General features: G+C 40.0%; 1 protein-coding gene across 2 annotated transcripts in view; it reads left to right on the plus strand.

Annotated features, from left to right (window-relative positions):
• Positions 1-23,543, plus strand: part of piezo1 (piezo type mechanosensitive ion channel component 1 (Er blood group)) — a 92,352-nt gene that overhangs the window by 47,513 nt on the left and 21,296 nt on the right. For both annotated transcript variants that reach the window (XR_011585266.1, XM_070840711.1), the window contains exons 13-31: positions 889-994; positions 2,017-2,198; positions 2,462-2,610; positions 2,914-3,072; positions 4,167-4,273; positions 4,927-5,093; positions 5,864-6,040; positions 9,100-9,225; positions 9,677-9,877; positions 10,109-10,313; positions 11,674-11,778; positions 12,948-13,104; positions 15,136-15,379; positions 18,471-18,567; positions 19,890-20,055; positions 20,813-20,902; positions 21,848-21,930; positions 22,346-22,414; positions 22,541-22,641. Coding sequence is in view for 1 of the 2 variants with exons in the window: in XM_070840711.1 (XP_070696812.1) it covers positions 889-994; positions 2,017-2,198; positions 2,462-2,610; positions 2,914-3,072; positions 4,167-4,273; positions 4,927-5,093; positions 5,864-6,040; positions 9,100-9,225; positions 9,677-9,877; positions 10,109-10,313; positions 11,674-11,778; positions 12,948-13,104; positions 15,136-15,379; positions 18,471-18,567; positions 19,890-20,055; positions 20,813-20,902; positions 21,848-21,930; positions 22,346-22,414; positions 22,541-22,641 (2,691 nt within the window). In the remaining variant the exon portion in view is untranslated. The remainder of the gene's footprint in view (positions 1-888; positions 995-2,016; positions 2,199-2,461; positions 2,611-2,913; positions 3,073-4,166; positions 4,274-4,926; positions 5,094-5,863; positions 6,041-9,099; positions 9,226-9,676; positions 9,878-10,108; positions 10,314-11,673; positions 11,779-12,947; positions 13,105-15,135; positions 15,380-18,470; positions 18,568-19,889; positions 20,056-20,812; positions 20,903-21,847; positions 21,931-22,345; positions 22,415-22,540; positions 22,642-23,543) is intronic.

Raw genomic sequence — 23,543 nt, forward strand, 5'->3', positions numbered from 1 at the left:
CTTACTTTATCTGCACAAAGGACTAACTTTGATAGAAACTCTGAGAATTCAGCGAAGAATTCAGAGTATGGGCCAGGAGGGCGGTACACTGTGACTAATAAGACTGGCTTTAGTGTTTTCTAGGTTGGATGTGAGAGACGCCAGCTTTCAGTAAGACACAATAAATCAGTATGATGGTCTGATATCAGATCTTGTATCTGAAGATGAGTGATAGAAACCAGATATAATTAGGCTCATCTCTCCATACAGCACTGCGAGCAATGAGCATAGTTGGTACCGTCCGTTCAGCTGAGTTCAACTCCTGGCTGTGCCATATTGCAGTATCACAGCCAAATTCATTACATATTTCTTCACATGTGCACTAGCACTGGACCCAAACTCCTGGATAGAGATAAACTCTCTCCTATTTGAGAGGGAAAAAAAATCCTATTATGTCACATTTGGAGACAAAAAGAATGTTGATCTTATTTATACGATACAATCAGTGATCTTTTAGTTGCAAACACTTGTTTATTTCAGTGAACTTTGTAAAGCACTGTGAGACAACTCTGTTGTGATATTGGGCTATACAAATAAATTGAATTGAAAAATTGAATTGAATTGCATTGCATTGCAGTGTTTTCGTACCTACAGAGTGCTGCACTGAGATATCTGCATTCTATCCATTTTCAGACATGCATAAAACAGCCTGAACATTTGTCGTCACCAAATACCCTACAAAATTTAGATTTGCTGTATCTTCAATAAATATTCCCTAAAAAAGTTCTATTGATTTGAGCAGCAGTGAGTAAAGGGCTGGTTATAGATTATAGACTTTCTCAGCTTTTCTGAAACCAGATGAACTCTGTTTTTACTTCTGTCTCTGATTTTATCTGTATGTCTCTCCAGCTTCTGTTCACCTTAACCTTCTGGCTGTTGGTACGTCAGTCAGTGAAGGAAAACTTCACCAGGAAAAGGAAAATGGCCATACCACTACAGAAAGTCACTACAGGAGGTCAGACATCTAAAACATACATGCACACACACACACACACACACACACACACACTTTGATACTATTCACACTGATATCACAAACAGAAAAGAAATGTTGAACACTAACTTCTGCTAGAGCCTTGCTCTATTATGACAAACCATCCATGCCCAGAATGTATACACACTTTTCTAGGTGTTTATACAAACTTTGATCAAATGATGCTGTAATTGAAAAAACATGAAGGGGGTTTGTGATGCATGCAAATGGTCAGCACTTACAGTCTGTACCATTTTTAAATCACTGTAATGAAAGTATAATTAAATTGCATCATATCCATCATAACAAAAGTCATATTGAGTGAAACAAAATGTAATGTAAAGTATCATTTTCAACATTGTGTCAAACAAATGATTTCCTGATTAAATATGATGAAAAACACACACACACAAAAAAACCACAATGTACCTGTTTTCTAGTTATTAAAATGAACATGCAGTTTTCATTGGAACTGTACTTTCTACCAAAGAAATACTATGAAAAGTACTGATGGTCTGTACCCTGGATTATTCAGAGTAAAAGTGACACTGTTTCAAGAAACCATTTCAATTTGGGATGGAGGCAGAATATCAACACCTGACAAATAAACCAAAGCTCTTTGCATGGAGAGACACCACTGTAATACCACATGACTATAATTTAAAATGTAACAAAATATCATCAGGTAAGTAAACATTTAATTCCAAACTCAGCAAAATCTCATAGACAACAATATGAAGTCCTTGAACAGGTTATGGTGTGTTGAATGTCAGCCTCCTCAGGTCATGTGATCTAGTGTTCTTTAGTACTGTCTAAAAGTTGACATTTTTCTACTGTCACCACAAGGTTAAGTTGCCATTATTGTACTCAAAGACAAATAGAATTGATGGATGACCGATTTGTCTATCCCTGTTTTATAGTCCTTACCATGTACAGAGTCTTCCTGGTGACCTTTTCTCTTCTGTCCTCTCCCTCTCCTCCCTCTCTAACCATATCGTTGCCAGACGAGGAGGCCAGTAATGAATCGGTTCTGAAGGTTCTGGGGGGTATGGTGATGAGCTGTTATGCCAAATATTGGATCTATGTGTGTGGAGGGATGTTCATCATGGTCTCCTTTGCTGGAAAACTTGTTGGATACAAGATCATCTACATGCTGCTATTCCTGCTCTGCCTCTGTCTCTATCAGGTAGGAACAGGTCTACAAACCACTGACTCAAGTTTACAGTCATCATTTTTAAAAATGTCTCATCAGATACAGATGAGAACGCTCAGAATGTTTGGGGATTTTGACATTTTTTCTTTGTGTTACTTGGTTTGTGATCAAACGTTGGTTTATGACAATTTAGTTTTAAACACTCAGGAATCTCTTCAAACTGTTGTGGTTATTTGTATATATATTTCAAATTCCTTTCAAAATGTTCTGTACTGAGGAAGTTTCATATTTCCCAGGTGTACTATTCTCTGTGGAGGCGTTTGTTGAAGCTCTTCTGGTGGCTTGTTGTAGCCTACACCATGCTGGTGCTGATCTCCATCTACACTTACCAGTTTGAGGACTTCCCTGGATACTGGAGAAACTTCACTGGTTTCACACAAGAACAGTACATTGTTATACCAAAACTTACCAAAAATACTGATCTCTGTCCCAGTTTGTGAATTCTACATTATATATAAAATTCTATAAACATAAATCCTGCCTAAATTACTATTTTAACTGCACATATGGACCCAAAAAAACCTGCATTTACCCTGTGTTCCTACCACTTTGTGAGCAATGTGTACATTTTCACTACCTGGGTGCAGATCTGCAGTGTGGTGATTAAACATGTTCTTCTACGAATAAGAAAGGTTTAAGTTTAACACTTAGACAATGAAGCTGCATTCTTTCCCCCTTTTGTCCTCAGGCTGGCAGCGATTGGTTTGGAGATGTTTGCTCTCTCTGAACTTTTCTCCAGTATTCTGATCCCCGGCTTCTTCCTGCTGGCCTGTATTCTACAGCTGCACTACTTCCATAAACCCTTCATGACAATCACTGATCTGGAACATGTTACCCCTATACACAAGTAAAACAACCCACTTACTTCCACTCATGTCCCATCAAAAAGTTTTTTTTTTAAATTTCATATTGCTAGCAGACAGTGTTGTTTAAAGTCACTGTGAAATGACAGTGTGAGTGCCTTTACCATGTACTCCGTCCTGTGATGTGTGAAATGAAATGTCTGGTGGGGTGTAACTATGAGAGGAATTAAAAGACATCTTCAGAGCAATGTTAAATCAAGAGGAGGACAAAGGAGAAATGACTATATTAGTCCTCAGCCACATTCTTTGTGAATATAAACAACGTTTTTACTAGCTGAAATCCAAACACCCACTTCCTCCCATGCTATCACTCTACTAGCCACTACTTCATGTGCAATGTTTGCTAGTCTCCCTAAATCACATTTTACTGGACAAATTTATCTATACATCCGTGAGTTCATGATGAGTCACTAAAACTATCATGATATTTTATAGGAAGAGAAAAGAGAGGGATTTGTGATAAAAATACTGTAGAGGATGATTTTCTTATTAGGTTTGGCATGTAGGGATAAATGAACAATTAACTTAAAGACACAAGATTGTAACTTGGAAAATGGAAAATTTTCATTGTGTTTCAAAAGAAAGAGCAAATCTTATTTTAATACAACAAATTGATATAATGTAAGCATTTAAGAGTGCAGGATATACCAGAAATGACCACTAAATTACATTAGTCTGTTAGTTAAACTAGGCACCGCATTTTCCTTCTTATCTAAGGCAGTATTTAATCATCGTAAAGTTAATCTGGCAGTCAGAGGTCACATTATATATTTCATTCATGTTTTTTGGAAAATTTTAAGTTTGATTTCCATTACAGAAATAAATTGGCAGCTAATTATGATTTTTTTACACACAGATTATTTTTTCATTCTAAAGAAAATTCTCCCTGTCACGAGTGAATATCTAGCAAATGTATTAGAATGATCCAGTCTCATTCAAAATGCCCCTGGAATGTCCCCACCATATTTCTGCTCACAGCCACAAATGAATATTTATATTCAAACCTCTGCGTTTTGTGGTCATGTTAGTCTTGTATAGGTCTCCTGTTGCAAGAACTAATGAGACAGTTTGCCTCCAGGAAGAAGAGCAGTGAGAGGACTGAGCAGACTGGCTCCGTTAATGAGGGGTTGAACTTTGAGGAGGAAGACCCGCTGACTAGCATTGATGAGGAATCTGATGATGAAGGTAAAAAACAGTGACAGAAAACAAATTGAATCGTTATTGAGCTACAGATTGATGATTACATTGCTCCATTATCTATCAACTGCTTTCTGACGCCATTCTAAATAATCACATTTTATTTACCAGGTGTGCATTCAGGTGTTCCTCAGAGTAGAAGTCTACTCAAGTAAAAGTTTTGTTACTTTATGAGCTATAAATTATTATGTATAAACAAGCATCACCTCATTGTAAAATCAGTGCCATGACTCATTCAGTTCTTAATATTGAACACTTTTAACAGCATTGTTTGGATGTTTTCAGTATAAGAGAAATCAATAGTATGTGTTATACAGTACAAAAACAGATCATGGTCATATGAAGCTTTGATGGGGATGAAAAAAGAAAAACTGGTAAATAGAAATGACAGCTTGTTCTGATTGGTGGCTATGGTGGAGTCGTGGATTAGAGACTTCTACTGAAGGGTTGTTTCTAATCTGAGATTTGAGACAGAAATTAAGTTTACAGTGTTTTTTTTTGTGTAAAAATGTTTTGTCTTTGTTTTTTAAACTCTCATGGATGGATCTCCTTTCATCTGATTTCTGTTTTACTGTTTCTGCCGTCGACCTCTTATCTTCTCACCCTGTCTGTTCATTTACCCTCTCTCCTCACTTGCCTAGTGGAGCTGGTGCCCAGTAAGTGGGGTCTGGTGATGGACAGGTTACTGGTTCTATCAAAAAGGTTCTCCGACATCCTCACCAAAGTTCAAGTGTTTCTCTGGAGACTTCTAGAGCTCCACATCCTCAAGATGGTTGCCTTCTTCTCCGTGTGGGTTGGACTTGAAGAGGTAAGTGTGTGCGTGTGTGTGTGTGTGTGCACCACCTTCCAGTTTTGTCCATCATTACCCATGTGAGCGTAAACCCCCCCCCCCAGTAGAACTATGGAGTCCATAGAGGGAACCCCAAGATACCACCCAGAGACTCCAAGAAGGCCAGATACTGAACTTGCTGTTCAGTGCATAAGCACACACAACAGTCAGAGCCTTCCCCCAGCAACCCTGAGTTGCATGGAGGGTCCTTCAGGAGGCCCTCTCCAGGAGTTTGGTTTCTGAGACAAAGCTGTGCTAGAGGTGATCCCATCTATATCTATCTGGTGCTGTTCAGCCTCCCACACTACCTCCAGCTCCTTCCCCACCATAGATCCAGGCCCAGCCACTGAAGGAACATTGATCTCCTGGCTTCGCTTCATGCAGGGGGCTTTTGAAACACTACACACACACACAGCTCCCAGGTTGTACGCCTAAAACAGCTGATAGACCTGTCTATCTATGGACTGGAGTGGACTGAACAGTAAATACAAATGATTTATTTAGGCTGCTTCTCTCAACAAGGCATCGTCCAACATTCTTATCACGACAGTGGAGTCAGCCACCAACAGAAGGATACTGACATGTATACTGTATGCTTACAACTGTGGAAGCCTGGAGAGGTTTTTTGACAAATGTGCTGGTTGAGAAACGTTCATCCATGTTTGTGACTGCTTGACGTTTAAACATATCCATTTCACTGTGGCTGGATTATGACCAAGATAATGTACTTTTTCTGTCTTTGTCTGTAGCCATCTGTGATGAACCTGGTCCTGGTGGTGTTGTGGTCTTTAGCGATGCCCTACAGTCGCTTCAGGCCCATGGCTTCCTGTCTGTCTACAGTCTGGGTGTGTGTCATCATTGTGTGTAAGATGCTGTACCAGCTGAGTGTTGTCAACCCTGTTGAGTACTCCAGTAACTGTAGCCTGGTAAGACACATATGCACCCACATCAACAATATCTGTTACAACATGCATGATGTTATGTTTTGGTCAGTCATAATAAACTATATACAGTCCCAGAGGATGAACCAGCACCAGAGTAAATGCAAGAACCCCATAACTTAATCAGATGCACTGCTGTAATGTCAGGTATAGTTCCTGGTTTAGGCTGCCTCCCTGTAACCCTTTTATGTTCATCAATACCACATGTAAAATACTCGGTTACACCATGTCCTAACAGCAAGCAAGTGTCCAACTAACTTGTCAAATCACAGAACATCAGATGCTGTCTGTCCACTCTGAATCTGTTAAATACGCACCTCTGTTACATCATGGAAATAAACCACCATCCTATCAGCTGTGCACTCCAGTTCAGACTGGAGACATAGGTTTAGAAAAGAGGTGTTATTCTGTTTCGGTGTCTGGTGGGTTTCTCCACTGCCCCTCCCATTTAAGGAAGTTTTGGCCGGTCGTGATTCTAAACAGGTTCTATAGTAAACGTGAGCACAGATTATGACAGATTCTTTTGCCGCATAGTCACCAAAGTAAATATTGAAGACATCTTCCACAAGCCACATATCTTCTGAACATTCTGACAGTAAAATGACATTTTTCAGATATCATGAAAAAATTAACTTTGCTTGAGACCTGTCTCTGTTTCAGCAACACACTCTGGCAGCACAGCTATTGTTTCTGAACCACTGTCATCGATAGCCCAATGAAGTATTGCAATATTCACTAACAGTAAAAAGTACCACTGTACTAACCAAAGAGGAACAAATGTTTGCACTGTACTATTAAGATACATCTAATAGAAAGCTGCCACTATACACCTCGACCAAGTATTACATCTGAGTATTTTATCAACCCAAAGTTGTCCAAAGCTGGTTAGCATTTCATGACAATCTATCAACTTGTCTTTACACAACAACTAAGTACAAGCTATTCAACAGTCTGCTTTATTTTAAGCTACAAAGCAGCTACTGTCACAGTCTCCCTTCCTCCATCTACATGACATTGACAACAAGGCAGCCACACCTACTTAGAAGACAGAAGTGTAGACTATTTCACACCCCTGGCACAGCTTATCATGCATCACTTTATGTTATTAGAGTGTCTTTGATGTTTTACACTGTTGACCATAGCTGTGCACCCACCTGTCTCACCCATTTTAGTGCTGCTCACTATGCCATTTTGAGTGGCTTGGTTGTTTCTCCAACTGCAAAGCCCCATTCACCGAAGCAGCAGACCTTTTCGACTAATTGACTTCAGAGATGTGGGCAGATATTCAGGGCTTTTGAACCAAGCTGGAGTCACAGGATATCACATATGGTCACATATGGCAACCGTGTTCATCTAATGGACGACCAGGGTCAAGAGCTGTGGACCAGGACTGTCTTTCACATACAAAACCACATGAGCGACAAAAGCTTTATTAGAACCATAATTTGGCACTTTTGTGCTGTGTTTAAACATAGGCTTTGTCTACAATTAAAGTTGTTTACAAGGCAACAGGCTGAATTCTTCCATGCCCTCGTTTTCACTTTTCTTTCATGAAAAGAAAAACATCTAGAAGGTTCAAATTGTTTAGTTTTAAGAAAGGCTCAGTCATTCCCTAAAACAGCTGGACAGTAGTTTTTTTTAAAAACTTTACTCAAACAGGTGGAAATAGTACATTTATTATACACATTTAGTGCTCTAGTGAGTTTGGAGGGCAGCAGGATTGTGTATGTGGGAGTGAACCAAAATAAACTACAGTGTGTGTGTGTCCATGGTAGCAAAGGAACACTGCACCCAGTGCAACGATGTATGTTCACAGTGCCAACAGTGGTGCCCACAAAATGGATCTTAAATCAGTGGGGGTGACATGCCATGGTCATGTCTTGTGTATGTTTCTAAGGTGTCCATGGCTACATTAGATAAAAGTTATCGATAAGCACGTCCTGTCCAGGTTTCCAGCACCAGAAGGGCTCTGGAGGTCTAAGCACATACAGTACATTTGTGCGCAGTAAGGAGCAGGGAAATGTGTGGAAATATCAAAAAATGAAATGCATGTATGTGGAAATGACTCAATATAAACTACAGTGCCCAAGTTTGTAGTAAGTAAGGAACATGGATCACCAGATCTCCTATCCAGATTCCATGGATGCATTGTCTACTGTAAACCAAAACATATTGAGAAACATCCCAATTACGCACATATACATCCAAATGGAACTTCTCGTCATTAACCTAAAAAGTGACAAAAAAGTGCATCTCCTCTCAATACAGGATAAGTAGCTAGTTATTGTTACTTATTGAAGATGTAATGTTTGTTGACAGAGAGGCTGCCGCAACACTTCCATGAACGTTATATGTAATGAAACTGGCTACACCTGCTAAGCTAACAAACCATAGTCAGAAACACAGCAGTTGGTGAAACAACAGATGAGACTTTTCTTGGTCTTTACAAGCTACAGTATATATTAACTGACACACTGTGGCCTGCACTGTACTTTTACCTCCAGAGTAACTCGCTGCTAACCTTTTCCACTGCTTCACCATTTTCACCATTTGCAGCAGCAATGTGTAGTGACTCTGCTCACTTGATTGTTTCAACATCATGTGTTACTTAGAAGTGGGAAATGCCAGTTTGTGCGTATGACTGGGCAGGAAAGTCAGATCTTTTGTACTGATTAAGACCCAGCCATGAGTTATCTATAAGCCTCACACAAATACACTTTTTTCTCTTTCATCTTAACAAAATAATTACAGTAGTCCCTGAGAGTCATGTCTGATCAGTAGATGGGCATTGCCAAGACTGTAACTTTGCTCAGCTTTTCAAAGGCAGTGTATCCCAAATTAGTACATTTTAAACAGTTTCTTTATTCAAAGTAACAAAGGAGTAAAAAAGGAGGAATGAAAAAGAAAAGAGAACTGAGGAGGTCAGAGTCGATCAGAGCAGAAGATCAGAGCAGAGTAACTCATCCTGATGTAACAGTAATGTACTCTAGTTGGAGCTGGATTTAATATGTTGTGAATTTGTGTCTTTCCTCTTTTCCCCACAGCCTCTAACTAATGAAACCAACCTCTTACCAGAGGAGATGATGAACTCTTCTCTGTATATGGAGCCAGTGGATCCAGCCAAATGGTTCGGCATCAGGAAAGACGCCACCGTACTTGGATACACCAAGGTATATTTAATAGTTTAATAATAGGCGGTGGAAAAACTGAAATGGCGTGGCTCCAGCAAAGATGTTAGTCTATTTGGTTTGTGAAGGTGTTAAAATTAATCCACAATACAAACACAGTGCGAAACTTATTGAGAAGTTATGAAAATCACAATTAATCACATTTTTCCTGTAAGAATAAATATTGTAATGATGAACAATTATAGGTAAAGCAGAATAAATGTAGAATCAATACAAAGGAAGTATGTTTGAATATATTAACTAATGTTAAATAGCATCTTTTTAACGATGAACACAGGTTCTCTCCTGTGAACCACAGATTTCCAATATTAAACCATTGAGGCTTCGAAACTGTCTGTCAGCTTGAAAGGCAGATTTCTTTTATGTCCTAACAGAAATAATAACACACCCCAGGCTGAATGTCATGTCATAACTGAATCAATGTTTTTTGCAGAACCATTTAATAGTGCTGATGTTGTTGGTGTTTGAGGCAACAGTGTATCGTCACCAGGCTCACCACTACCGTCAGCTCCAACGATCTCCCCCCACCATTCCAGCTCTGTTCCCTGCAGCCACCAGGGACACTCTAGACCAGGGACTCTTACCCTGCCTCAAGTACCTGCTCAACTACACCTTCTACAAGTTTGGATTAGAGGTACCTAGGAGCGGTCACATCAGCACTGAAGGGGAAAACAGTAATCTGTAATAATAAAAATAGTTTTCTATTGCAACAATATATAGACATCATTCAAGAGATGACACACAAAAGTTAGTTCCTCTTATAGACTGTTCCAGTGCATCAGCCATTGCAAACAAGAGAATCAAGTTGTGAAATGACAATTTTGTGTTTCTCTATTTTTATATCATATTTACCTCCCAAACCTAGATTTGCTTCCTGATGACGGTGAATGTGATTGGCCAGCGGATGAACTTCTTGGTGATTATCCATGGCTGTTGGTTGGTAGCCATCTTGGTGAGGCGGCGGCGAGCAGCTATTGCTGGAATCTGGCCCAGATATTGTCTCTTCCTATCCATCTTTATGATCTACCAGTATCTACTATGCCTGGGCATACCGCCTGCTCTCTGTACAGGTGAGTCCTGATGAATTGATGTGAAGTTAAGTGTAACTATGAGACAATATAATACACAACTAGGGAATGTTCTACCATGTAGCTGCTGGGGAGAGCATCCATAATGTCTATAAGTGAATAGCACCAATACTGTTTATGAACATATCATTTATATTTCAATATTCCAAATATCCTGCACACATAGTTCCCACTTTATTAGATATACCTGTGTAAAGGCAGCCAGTACAGCAGCTGTGCAAAAATCCCATCTTTATAAACCTTTTGGATAGCTGAAGTCCAGTCACATTGTGGGGTAATCTTAGATCCACTAGCTTTTGTTTCTCAGTGTATTTCCTCATAAAAATGTAGTTGAAATTAATCTAAAGCTGAAACTTCAGTATGTAACATTTGAGTAAAAAGGAAGAGCAACAAATAATCTTCACAGTGAATATCACCATGATGTCTTTTCTGAAGTCTGTCTGGCAGTGGTTCACATCCTAAACATTTTTACTAGCAGGGCCTCCTGAAGTAAATGTGGAAGCCTTAGCTGACTGAAGACTTCCCACACTCATGTATGATGCTGTCATCAACTAATTAAGTTAATCATGAGATGATCTGTCAGCTTGAGCACAGCAGGTGACAGTTATTGATTGTAATTGCAGGAAAAGAATGTCACAATGTCAAGAAAAAGAAAACTTTCTGCACAAAAGTTATGGAAAACAAGGGTCAAACCGCTCAGTCAGTCACAGTTGGGTGTGTGGGCAAAAACTCACTTCCCAATCAATCCATCAACCAATCAATCAATCAATCAATCAATCAATCGGGTGATGATGGGTGACGAGCCGCAGCAGTGATTCATGACGCCAGAGAGCCATATCCAGGAGAACCAGGACCACGAGCCACAGATGAGAAAAACACAGAAAGGCTCCGGGGAAGATACCAAGTTAGTAACAGACATTAAAGGGACATGGAACACAGAGATGGAGATGAAGAAGAGGAGCCCTAAACTATAAGGTTTATCAAAAAGGAAGGTTTTTAGCCTACGCTGTAGAGTGTAGAATGTAGAGAGGGTGTCTGCCCCCCAAACCCAAACTGGAAGAGAGGAGCCTGATAGTGGAAAGCTGTGACTCCCACAATAGTCTGATCAGACTGGTATCAACCAGTGAACAGACAGTGAGTGGGTAACAGTATGGTTTTGTGGTTTTATTTGTTAAAATGTGAAAATGCCTTCTTTCCTGCAGTCACTGTCAGTCTCAGGTCACAGAGTGATTATATTCATAGAGCTTATGAGCAATGTTTAGTACATTGACCGCAAAGTTAAATCATCCCATATACAACTAATGTTGCTATCTGGATTTAATGTGTGTCTGTTGTCCTGTAGACTACCCGTGGCGGTGGAACACTCCAGTGTTGATGAACTCAGCTCTCATTAAATGGATCTATCTACCTGACTTCTACACTGTGCCTAACTCCAAGAACCTCATAGGTCAGTTTATGTGCGTCTGTCTGGGTGTGCATCTGTATGTAGCCCATGATGCTCCCCTGTCTTGTTTAACTTTCCATGTGATACATTTATGGGGGGAGGTTGAGTTTCACTGACTGTAGCTTAACAGTGAACAAAAGTGAGCTAGTGTAGTAGAGTAGTGACTGAAATCACTGAATAAGAACAGCATTTGTGTTTAAAAAGAGAAAGTAATAGCAGCATAGTGGTGTGTATGGTGTATAGTGTTGGGTATGGTGTGTATAGTGGTGTGTATGGTGTGTATAGTGGTGTGTATGGTGTGTATAGTGGTGGGTATGGTGTGTATAGTGGTGGGTATGGTGTGTATAGTGTTGGGTATGGTGTATAGTGGTGGGTATGGTGTGTATAGTGGTGGGTATGGTGTGTATAGTGTTGGGTATGGTGTATAGTGTTGGGTATGGTGTATAGTGGTGGGTATGGTGTGTATGGTGTATAGTGTTGGGTATGGTGTATAGTGGTGGGTATGGTGTATAGTGGTGGGTATGGTGTGTATGGTGTATAGTGGTGGGTATGGTGTATAGTGTTGGGTATGGTGTATAGTGGTGTGTATGGTGTATAGTGGTGGGTATGGTGTGGGTATGGTGTATAGTGTTGGGTATGGTGTATAGTGGTGTGTATGGTGTATAGTGGTGGGTATGGCATGACTGAACATGATGCTGAATGCTGAACATCTGAGCCACTATAGTACAGGTCATTTACTCCCCATATTTTTTACCTATCCTGTATCAGTGACCAGCCTTTATTTGTTTATGCTGGTATTGCCCACAACTATTCTTTGAGACTGATCCATTAGAACTCTCAGAAGCCAGATGACCCAATATTGACGCTACGCCAAAGAACATCTACGTTCATTTTTCTTTAGAACAAATACATCTGAGAACTGGTGACCAAAACAAGATGAAACTGTTTGATGAACAGCCCTCTCATGTGTGTGAATGAGGAAGACGGTGTGACACCATCCTATCAATCACATTTTCACATTTAGTTTGAATGTCAGGAGATGTGGAATGTTTGACCTCCCAGACCTTCTCTACCTTCAGTTGTTTTAACTCAGAGCTATGGGACAGCAGTCACTTTTCCAGGAATATGGCCATGATGATGATGGTGCATTGTGTTATTATGTGTGTCCACAGCGGACTTTGTGCTGCTGATGTGTGCATCCCAGCAGTGGAAAGTGTTCGAGTGTGAGCACACAGAGGAGTGGATGGTTCTGGCAGGAGAGAACACAGACAACCCTGAACCAATGGAGGGCCACATGTTTAACCCGGCACCCAACTTCATCAACTGCAGGTAAATCTGAGTTAAGCAGACATCCACAGTTGAACCTGCTGTTTCTCTGCCATCATGGGCACCTAGTTATAGTTAAAAGTGGGGGTGCAGGATTCGCGATGAGCAAGGGGAGGTATGGCAGGAAAGATTTCATTTAATTATCATGTGAAAGTGTCATTTCCTACAATACAGAGCCTCCAATCATGACCAATAAAGCTGCTCTTTCAGTATAAAGTTCGGTTATATTGCACCGTAAATTTAGTTTTCCATTGTGTTCTGCACTAGTTTCAGCAGTGAGAGACTGATAAAATGTTGTCTCAGATTGGACATAATGCAGATATTTCCTAGTTTGTCAAGACTAAATGCAAAGCTTCTTAACTCATCTGGGCATATCTTATTCAAAACCAAGCTTTTGTTGTGTCTGTGACCTGATTCAACATCATGTGCATGTCAACCAACCAACCAACCAACCAATCAACCAATCAACCAATCAATCAATCAATCAATCAATCAATCAATCAATCAACCAATCAACCTTAGTTTCTAACTCAAAAAAGCAACTCTACAAAAAAGGAAACTTTAAGGAATAGTAGCCTTATACATACAGAAAGTGTGTGTGTGTAAAAATATACAGTTAATAATATTACCTGTCTATATCAGTAAGGATCTCAAACTCCATGTACCCACATTATTAGCGTAATCTGGGTTCCATTAACCCACCGTTTCTTTATACATGGACACCTGTCATTGTCAGACTTAAAACCACGTCACCGGATTTAATGAAGTCTTTCAACCAGAAAGCCGTAAAACCAAATTCTTCTACGCTCAGTGACTGGAAACAGACAGCCACACATATATTCAATCAATCAATCAATCAATCAATCAATCTTTATTTATGTAGCGCCAATTCATAACATTCAGGGTGCAGCCATGTAGTTTGTTAGCGGGACATAGTTCTCCAGTGCTGTGTTTGGACCTACAGTTGGAACACAATGGTGTAGGTCTGACTGGGCCTGACAGGAGGTTTGTCTTGGATGTGGAAAAAATTGTCTCACCTCGACTTTAGCTGCTGTCTGTGGGCAAGAAACACATTTAAACAGACAAAATACGAAACATAGCTAAATCAACTAAGTTTGAGCTCAGATTTGGTGATTTTCCTGTGATTCTCACGCTTCTAACGTGTCCACATCTTGAGCGTAGAAGAGCACCGAGCCGCTTCAGCGAAAACTTCTGTGACGCTGCTGCGACTCCCGGTTACTTTTAAAGTATTGACTAGAGTGGGGGCAATAAACTCTGGCAGCCGGAACGCCCTCATAGACGCCCCCTGTGGGTTGGAGCCTTTAATATTGTGGATGCAGCTGCAGCAGCTATCTGTGGAGAGAGCCCAAAAGTGCCAGTGATGTTCTGGACAGTTTTTATCTTCACATATCCAATGCAGATTTGAAGTGTTTCCAGTCAGGATGCTTTCTATTGCAGGATTTTTACTTTCTTAAATTCCCTTATTAATATCAGCCATGTCAGAGCTTTCTTGATGACCGTGACAGGTTCTCTCTGATGCTTCCCAGTAACCTAAAACTGTTCACCCTCTCCACCTCAGCTCCACTGAAGTAGCCAGGGGTGCAGGGTCTTCACCTCCTTTTCTCTAAAATACAAAATACTGTTCCTGTAGTACATTTTTTTTTAAATTTGCTTTAGGAGGAATGTAAACAGCAGCAACAAAAACACTCGTGAATTCTCTCGGCAGATAATCTGGTCAGCATCTTAACATCTGTCATCTCGGAAACATTGTCCACTATATTTTAGCACCAAGCGTCATTGATGTAAAGTCTGCCTCCCCTCGTCTCACCACAGTGTGCTCATCAAGTGCAGTAGCTTTATCCTGCACATTATGTGAAGCCAGGTCTCTTTAAACATGTGGGTTCTCTGTTATCTATATCTGTATTAACTGTTCTGTCTTATTGTACAGTTACATAGTATAGTGGAGTAACTCTTTTTCAGTTTTTTACATGATCTCTAAATGTTTCTGCAAATACATATTCTGTCCTCCTCCAGGAGTTACCTGGACATGGCCAAGGTTTTGGTGTTTCGTCACCTCTTCTGGTTTGTGCTGTCGGTGGTCTTCATCACCGGGGCTACCAGGATCTCTGTGTTTGGATTGGGCTACTTGCTCGCCTGCTTCTTTTTTCTGCTGTTTGGGACTCAGCTATTGGTCAAACCATCCAGGACTCGCCTCGTCCTGTGGGACTGTCTCATCATCTATAACGTGGCAGTCATTATATCTAAAAATATGTTATCAGTAAGTATAAACCTCGGTGCTTCTTGGTTCGTCTGTCTTTTTGTTTTGGTAATCAAGTAAAAAATATTTCTGCTACAGGAGACTACCACATCAGCTTTCTAGATTTTTTCCTGAAATTTAGAGCCTTATTTTAATTGTGCAAGCACAATGACAAGCACGAAGCAGTGCGTATTGACTGCACAGACTGTGTTGGCATTCGAAGTATATGTGGTATTTTGGTGCATGTATTTGCAGCGTACATGAAATGCAAAATGCAAAAGGACTGAGTCAAGTGGAATATACTGTATATTAGAGGCTGTAGAGGCTCTCAGGTGAGTGTAGGACACACAGTATATGATGCATTTATTACCCACATTGATTTCATTTTTCCCACAGTTCTGTTGAACACAGCATCTCTTGGCACTTTGACAGCTGAGAACAGAACATAATAATAATAATAATAATAATAATAATAATAATAATAATAATAATAGTAATAATAATCCTTTATTGATCCCCATGAGGGAAATTCAGGTGTTGCAACAGCCAATGTACAGGTATACAACATTAAAAATACTAAATTAAAAGCGCAATAGAAAAAAAAAAATTAATTAAAATTAATAATAATAATGATTATATATATATTATATTATAACATATAATCAGAACCAGAGGTGTGTCTTTTTTTTTTGCCTTTCTACATGTTCTCTAAATTGAAATAATAACCTTTATAATAATAAGCAATCACCACCTAAAGTGACCACCCAGAAAGAGAGAAAAGAGAGCCGGGATAATAGCCAGGCAAACCCAGCTTGGACTGAATGCTATAGCACTATCCAGCCTAATGCTGGCTAATGTCTGGTCGCAACAAAATCAAGTGGATGAAATACATTTCTGGCTTTCTGTTGTGCTCACATCTTTATATAGACCTGGCTCTGTCATAACATTTCAGATCAAGCTATTGTGTCCCATGCTGACAGAACACAGTACTATGGTAAGATGAAGAGAGGCGGACTCTCAAATTCGGTCAAAGTTGGTGGACTGTTGTTGAGGAAAAAACCCTGCAGCAACGGAGCCAGACAAAGACTAGAGTCTTCCTCCGTACAATATCAAAAACTCTTTCTGTGGTTCTATCTGTGTTTGGTAGTCAGAAAAAAGGAGTCTTGAAAAACTTTCTCTTGAAACAGAACAGAACCAAAACCTGGTGCAAAAGAGTTTATTGTGTCCTCTCAGATTGCAACACCAATAAACGTGTGTCACTTCCAGAATTAGGCTGGCTTAATGTCCCTCTCTACTTTATACAGGAGGGATAGATGTGGAATAGAGGAGGGATAATATCCGAAGGAGGAATCCTCCCTAAGATGTACATAAATCTCACTAATTGGGTTTAGTCGGTGAATAGAGTCACAAATCACACATACCTATTGATATTTGGGGTCAGCCTGTGGAAACCTGCCTGCTGATGACACCCCCAGCAATTATCCACTAACCAAATGACCACATACATAAGTCAGAAAGAAACCATCCTTTGATCGTATGATCTTTTCATTCCTTGCACTCTGCCAACCTCCAGCCCTACCAAAGCCCATCATCCTTTTCCTGTGTTTCTTACAGCCATTCAGTTCTCCATTCATTTGTGGATTATACCGTACATTAAAAGTGTTAATAAGTGCTCTAACTGGAGGTACATGTTACATATAATGCAGTAAGGTTTTATATGAGAATAGCACAAACCTTAATTATGTTTACAAAAAGAACTTACTATTCAAACACACAACTGATTGGAACACTGTTCTAAAGGTACTTTAACTATTTTAACAAAGTCCAACAAAGTTACCATAATAAATCAAAAGGTTAATACAGTATACACAGTATGTGTGCAACACATTTAGGTATATGTGACAGAGATTTTACACAACACAATCTTTCCCAGATGTCGAAATGTTAACGTTAAGACGCCTTCCATAATATTTGCCCAGAGACTTCACCAGTGTTTCCATCGTTCCTGTTTACATTTCCCTAGATGTAAATTAAAAAAATACACAGGAATTGGTCACATGACTGCACTGTAGCTTGTTATTTTAATCAAACAAACCTCAGAACCTAAATTCCACCTGTATGTCCTCACCCCCATCAGAGGAAATTATATTGTGGACCGTGACAAATATTCCTGGCAGCTATAAAAACTTCCCTCGTCCCATTTTGGACAATATCAGACTACATGTTTCTGCTTTTCTTGCCAACTTACTCCCAGCTGATTAAAAGAGTCAAACCATTAGAAACTGTTTAAATATGGCACATTTTCAGAGATGCCATTAATCATCAACCTTGAGCAGTATATAGCCAAGCATCAGGGCTACAGCAGCTGCAGAGATAACACTAGAGACATCAAGAACTGTGACTGGTAGTGTTTTCACTCACAGTTTCAAGTAGAAATCTCTCAAAGTGAACACAACATCAGCAAGCAATCAAACAAATATATCTTCACTACAAACTGTACACCCCCCCCCCCCTTTTGTTACATTGAATGAATAAATAAACAATGTCCATTAAACAAGTCAGGTGACAAGTATGTGACAAGTAAATTGTGATTATTTTGTGCAAAGAGTCAGTAAAATTACACACATTACACCTTTAAATCAGAACCAAGTGTCATTTAAGTGCAGTGTTAACATAATTCAATAAATCTGTAGAATTTGGCTGAAAGGGCCATTTTCACAAGGTGTCTTATTAAATAGTGCTGAATGTTCCTAGCAAAGAGATTTCTCATGAGTTGTTTTCACAAAGCTGACAAGTTTCTAAATTAATTCACTTCGATCAAATTCAATGCTTTGTCATATGGCAAAATCAATCAATAATTAATCATATAAAAATAACTCAAAATTAAATTTGATAAAAAATCAAAGTACAATTTAAAGTCAAGATTACATTTAACAGTAACAGCTTCATTAGATGCAGAGAAAGGTTTTGATCAAGTCATTCAGGCACTTTTATGGACCTCCTCCACCTTCTCTCAGACTTAGGACCGACCTCCACACATGAAGTGTAAAAGCACTGGCCTGACCTGGAAAACACTGAATTGTGTACTTCTGTGTTTGTGTGTATGTTTCAGATCCTGGCGTGTGTGTTTGTGTTTGAGATGCAGAAGGGCTTCTGCTGGGTGATTCAACTCTTCAGCCTGGTTTGCACAGTCAAAGGATATTATGACCGTAAGTGCTTTATTGATAATAATACTCCACAACAAGGACTTTGTATACTGTACATTAAGAATAGTACATATGTTTGTGTGTGTGTGTGTGTGTGTGTAAAAGAGCACAATGCAGAGTAAACGTGTAAACATATTCTGGTAGGACCCTCAAATACAAGTACAACCTGAAAATTATTTTTCTCCTTCAAATTATATATGAATATATATATATATATATATATATATATATATACACACACACACACACACACACACACACACACACATATATATATATACACACACACACACACACACACACACACACACACACACACATATATATATATATATATATATATATCTTTTCAAATTGCTCAATTTTAAGGGCACCCACCCATAAAAGCCCAGTCTGCTCTGATTGGTCAGTTTCCACAAGCCTGAGCAGGCACTGCCCACCAACCTCCACATCAGCTGTCTATCATCTCCAGAGCTCAGTCTCTGCTCCGAAGGGGAGCCACTTTAGCCAAGCAACATGCTAACACCAAGTTCACGGGCTAACCTGCCAAATAAACAGCAAACACACAGCAAAATAGCTTCCAAGTCTGATGCAGGGTCATGGACAGACAATATTCTGTGTATCCTGTCATTGTACTGTTTATCGCTGTCCTTGCAGATAGGAGTGCTGTATACACACACACAGTTGTGTTTTGCAGCCACTGTGAGGACATCACAGTTCATCCAAACTCTGTCCACTGTAACTGAATCCACTGTGTCTTCACTTCCACAGAGGGTGGACACCAGAGCTAGCGTTAGTCACATGGCAATGGCAGACAGGGAGATGGATTCAGGTTTTCAGTGGTTTGGACCGTCACCCTGCTGAAGGGCTGAATGAGGTCACATCCCTGCTTATGGTGTCACACACATGGCCAAATCTAAATGGACACATTTACTGAAAGATGGAGCAGGAGAAAAGGAGAGTTTGAGGGCCTGTAGGCATCAGGAACACATTTTTAGATTGAAAAGGTATTGAAAAAATGCATTTTGCACAATAGGCCACTGTCCCTTTCAAGCTAAAATGATTTATTGGATTTTTGTTTTATGAAGTGATGAAGTGAAATGATTTGGTACAGCACAAGAAATCCTAAAAGCCTTTAGTATTAGATAGCTTTTTATCTTTAGTCATGACTGTGTATTTAAGTGCCCATAGACGTGTCTTTGAAATAGCAGTATTGTATTCACATGCTATTATGTCAGGAAGTCACACGCAACAATACAGTGACAGACAATGTTCTGCAGAATGTATTTCACTATCTTGCTGTTGTGTATTTTGTTTCCTGACAGCAAAAGCAGTGAGTGACAAGACCTGCAGCCTCCCAGTAGAAGAGGCCGGGATCATCTGGGACAGCATCTGTTTTCTTTGCCTGTTGCTGCAAAGGAGGGTCTTCCTCAGTGTCTACTTCCTGCATGTGACAGCAGAGCTGCAGGCTTCTGCCAAACAGGCCTCGAGGTCAGACACAAGAAAGAGATCACTGATGCAGTGGTTCCAATGCAAGAAGTCACCAGATCATTAAACATGTATTTGTGTTACACATAGCAGTGTTTATTTAGAATCCCTCAAATCAAACAATCTGAGACAGAAATATCCTTCTTTGGTTGAACTTCTCACAACTCATGTTTATACTAAGGCCCTAAACTGTGATGAGGTGTCACACACATACACAAATAGGTGTAGACAAATAGAGATGACCTCATCTTAGAAGCCACAAGCCAAAAAGTTAAGGATGAATGAACAGTGTTGTTAAGCATTCAAGTTTATTGTTTAACTTTGGGGACGAGTAACAGAATAATCTAAAATGAAAGGTCTTTTTTTTTAGCACGTTTGCATTAGTGCATATTCACCCTTTTAAGAGGACGCACCTGACTGATCAGTGGTAAAACTAGTTAAAGGCCACATTCCATTTTTTATTTAGTGTTGTAAGACAATGAAAGGAAAACTTCCAAAGTGGGTGCATAAATAGTAACAACGTCATTATAATGTGCTTCATTTGGTCATCAGCCCATCAGATTAGGTACACAATGAAAATATGTCCAACAGTCCAAATGCTCCTTCTTAAACTTTCAACAGGTTTTGTGATTCATTAATGCAATTAATTCAGCACGCTTGTTTCGTTGAAATGTAGCTGCTGTGAATGTTGGCTCCACAATTACTTGCTAATGACACTTACTTCTTGATAAATATAGTGACATCTGTTTCTTCCTTCCAGGGGGTTTGAGCTCTTCAAAGCCAGTATTGTGAAGAACATTAAATTCCACAGACAAGCTGAGAAGAAATCTCTGTCACAGCTCAAAAGATCGTAAGTGTTCACACGGTACCATGAGTGATGTAGTATTATAACGGTGTATTTAGTAGAACAAGTACAAAAGATAAGTTAGATGATGAAATTCTTACAAACGTTGTACCTTGCCACTGGCTGATGGCAGATAAAGGCTGTAGGGATGGCAGTGTTGACCTTTTTACCACTTTGTGATTAATTTGTTTTATATTTTGTAATTATGGACGTTCATTTTCCTCACAGGATGAATCGTACTGAATTCAGTGATCCTGATTTGTGCCACCGTAACACTGATATTTTTCGTGTTGTGTAGTGAAAGATCCCAACAACTATTGGTCTGCCATGAAATTGGGTACTGATACCACTGGCTGCCACACTGCAAAGCTTTTACTGATCCAGTAAAAAAACCTTCGCATCTACTTGATTTGCACACAATCTTGTCCAGATATTCATGGTTCCCAGACAACTTTGGGGATCCCCTGACTTTTCCTCTGGTACCATCATCAGGTCTTTTTTTTACCTGCAAAACTGACATTGCCATCAGCCTCAGCTTTACTTTGTGTTTCGTAATAATTAGCAGATCTTAGCATGCTAAGATGGTGAACACGGTAGACATTACACTTGCCTAAAATCAGCATCTCAGCATTTTCATTATGAGCGTGTTTGCATGATGACATTAGCATTTAGCTCAAAGCACTGCTGTGTCTATGCCTGACAAAGCCACTAGCATGGCGTGTCATGTTGAACTGAATTCTGAGTCATATATTGTCAGGCCAACTACTATTGGTTCATATTTGCTCATCACAAATGCACCGTGTAACCAAAGGTATATGGACACCCATTTGTGGCTCAAGATATCATTCCAACACCATATGTGAATGAGTTCACATAGAGTTGACACAGAGTTGTAAGAAAACTACTGTTCTATTCTTGTGTCTCATCTCCTTCCTTTATCTTTCCTCACAGGATGCAGAGAATCCGCTCCAAGCAGCAGAAGTACAGAGATGGACACAAAACAAGTGAAGATTCAAGTGAATGTCAGACTGCTGGTAAGAGTCACTGGTTTGCTGTTTGACTGAAAAACTATTTGGCAAACTGTATTCCACACCTTCCATGTCCCCCTGGACCTGCCAGTAACATAGCTAGAACTTGTGCAGCACCCCTCTGGGTTTAATCAGTGCCATTTTGAAAACACTGAACCCAGAAGTGAAATGCATCACTTGTCAAGTTTTATTTTGTGGGTGATGTCACAGTCTGTCAGTTGGTCTGTCAGAGGGTTTCAGAGGACATTTTGTTCATTTTAGGACTATAGTCACTTTGTAGAATATTTACTCTAGTGGCACCCACAGGTGAGATTTACGTTTTCAATTCTGCTATTAGTAAAACTCTAAGATTTGCAAAGCCATGTGTATGTTTGTTCTAAACGCACAGCCTCCAATGTATATCTTTCTTGTTTCCCTCCAGAAACCCAGACAGACATGAAGAGATCCAAGAAGGAAAAGTGGTATCAGCCGTGGTTGGACCATGCTACAGGTATGATGTTGTATATACACAAGGGTAAACCATACTGTAAGAGTGAAGTAGGCCTTCTGGTCTAAATTCAGATAATCTCCATATAGTGAGGTAAAGGAGGTTGTAATATGTGTCTTCTACTCGCAGTGCTCCACTCAGGAGAGTACTACCTATTTGAATCAGATAGTGAAGATGAAGAGGAGCAACAGTCTGAAGAACAGAAGCCTCAGAAACAGACTGCCTGTCAGGTCAGACACACAACTGGTTTGCAAAATATGCTTACTCATACACTATATGGACAAAAGTTTTTGGCCACACCTGTTCATTATTCAATTCAGGTGTTTCAATCAGACCCCTTGCCACAGGTTTATAGATTCAAGCACCTAGCCATACAGTCTCCATTTGCAAACATGGGTCGTTCTGAAGAGCTCAGTGACTTCAAGCGCGGTACTGTGATAGGATGCCACCTCTGCAATAAGATGGTTTGTGAAATTTCATCCCTGCTGGATATTCCACGGACAACTGTAAGTGATATTATTAGAAAGTGGAAGCAATTGGGAACAACAGCAACTCAGCCACAGACCTCCAAACTTCATGTGGCCTTCAGGTTAGCTCAAGAACAGTGCGTAGAGAGCTTCATGGAATGGGTTTTTATGGCCGAGCAGCTGCATCCAAGCCTTACATCACCAAGTGCAATGCAAAGCGTCGGATGCAGTGGTGGAAAGCACTGGACTCTAGAGCAGTGGAGACGCGTGCTCTGGAGTGACGAATCGCGCTTCTCTGTCTGCTAATCCGATGGACGAGTCTGGGTTTGGCGGTTGCCAGGAGAACGGTACTTGTCTGACTGCATTGTGCCATGTGTAAAGTTTGGTGGAGGGGGGATTATGATGTGGGGTTGTTTTTCAGGAGCTGGGCTTGGCCCCTTAGTTCCAGTGAAAGGAACTCTGAATGATTCAGCATACCAAGACATTTTGGACAATTTCATGCTCCCAACTTTGTGGGAACAGTTTGGGGATGACCCCTTCCTGTTCCAACATGACTGTGCACCAGTGCACAAAGCAAGGTCCATAAAGACATGGATGAGAGAGTTTGGTGTGGAGGAACTTGACTGACCTGCACAGAGTCCTGACCTCAACCTGATAGAACACCT

The sequence above is a fragment of the Pempheris klunzingeri genome, chromosome 12, assembly GCF_042242105.1.
Source record: "Pempheris klunzingeri isolate RE-2024b chromosome 12, fPemKlu1.hap1, whole genome shotgun sequence".
Classification (NCBI taxonomy): domain Eukaryota; kingdom Metazoa; phylum Chordata; class Actinopteri; order Acropomatiformes; family Pempheridae; genus Pempheris; species Pempheris klunzingeri.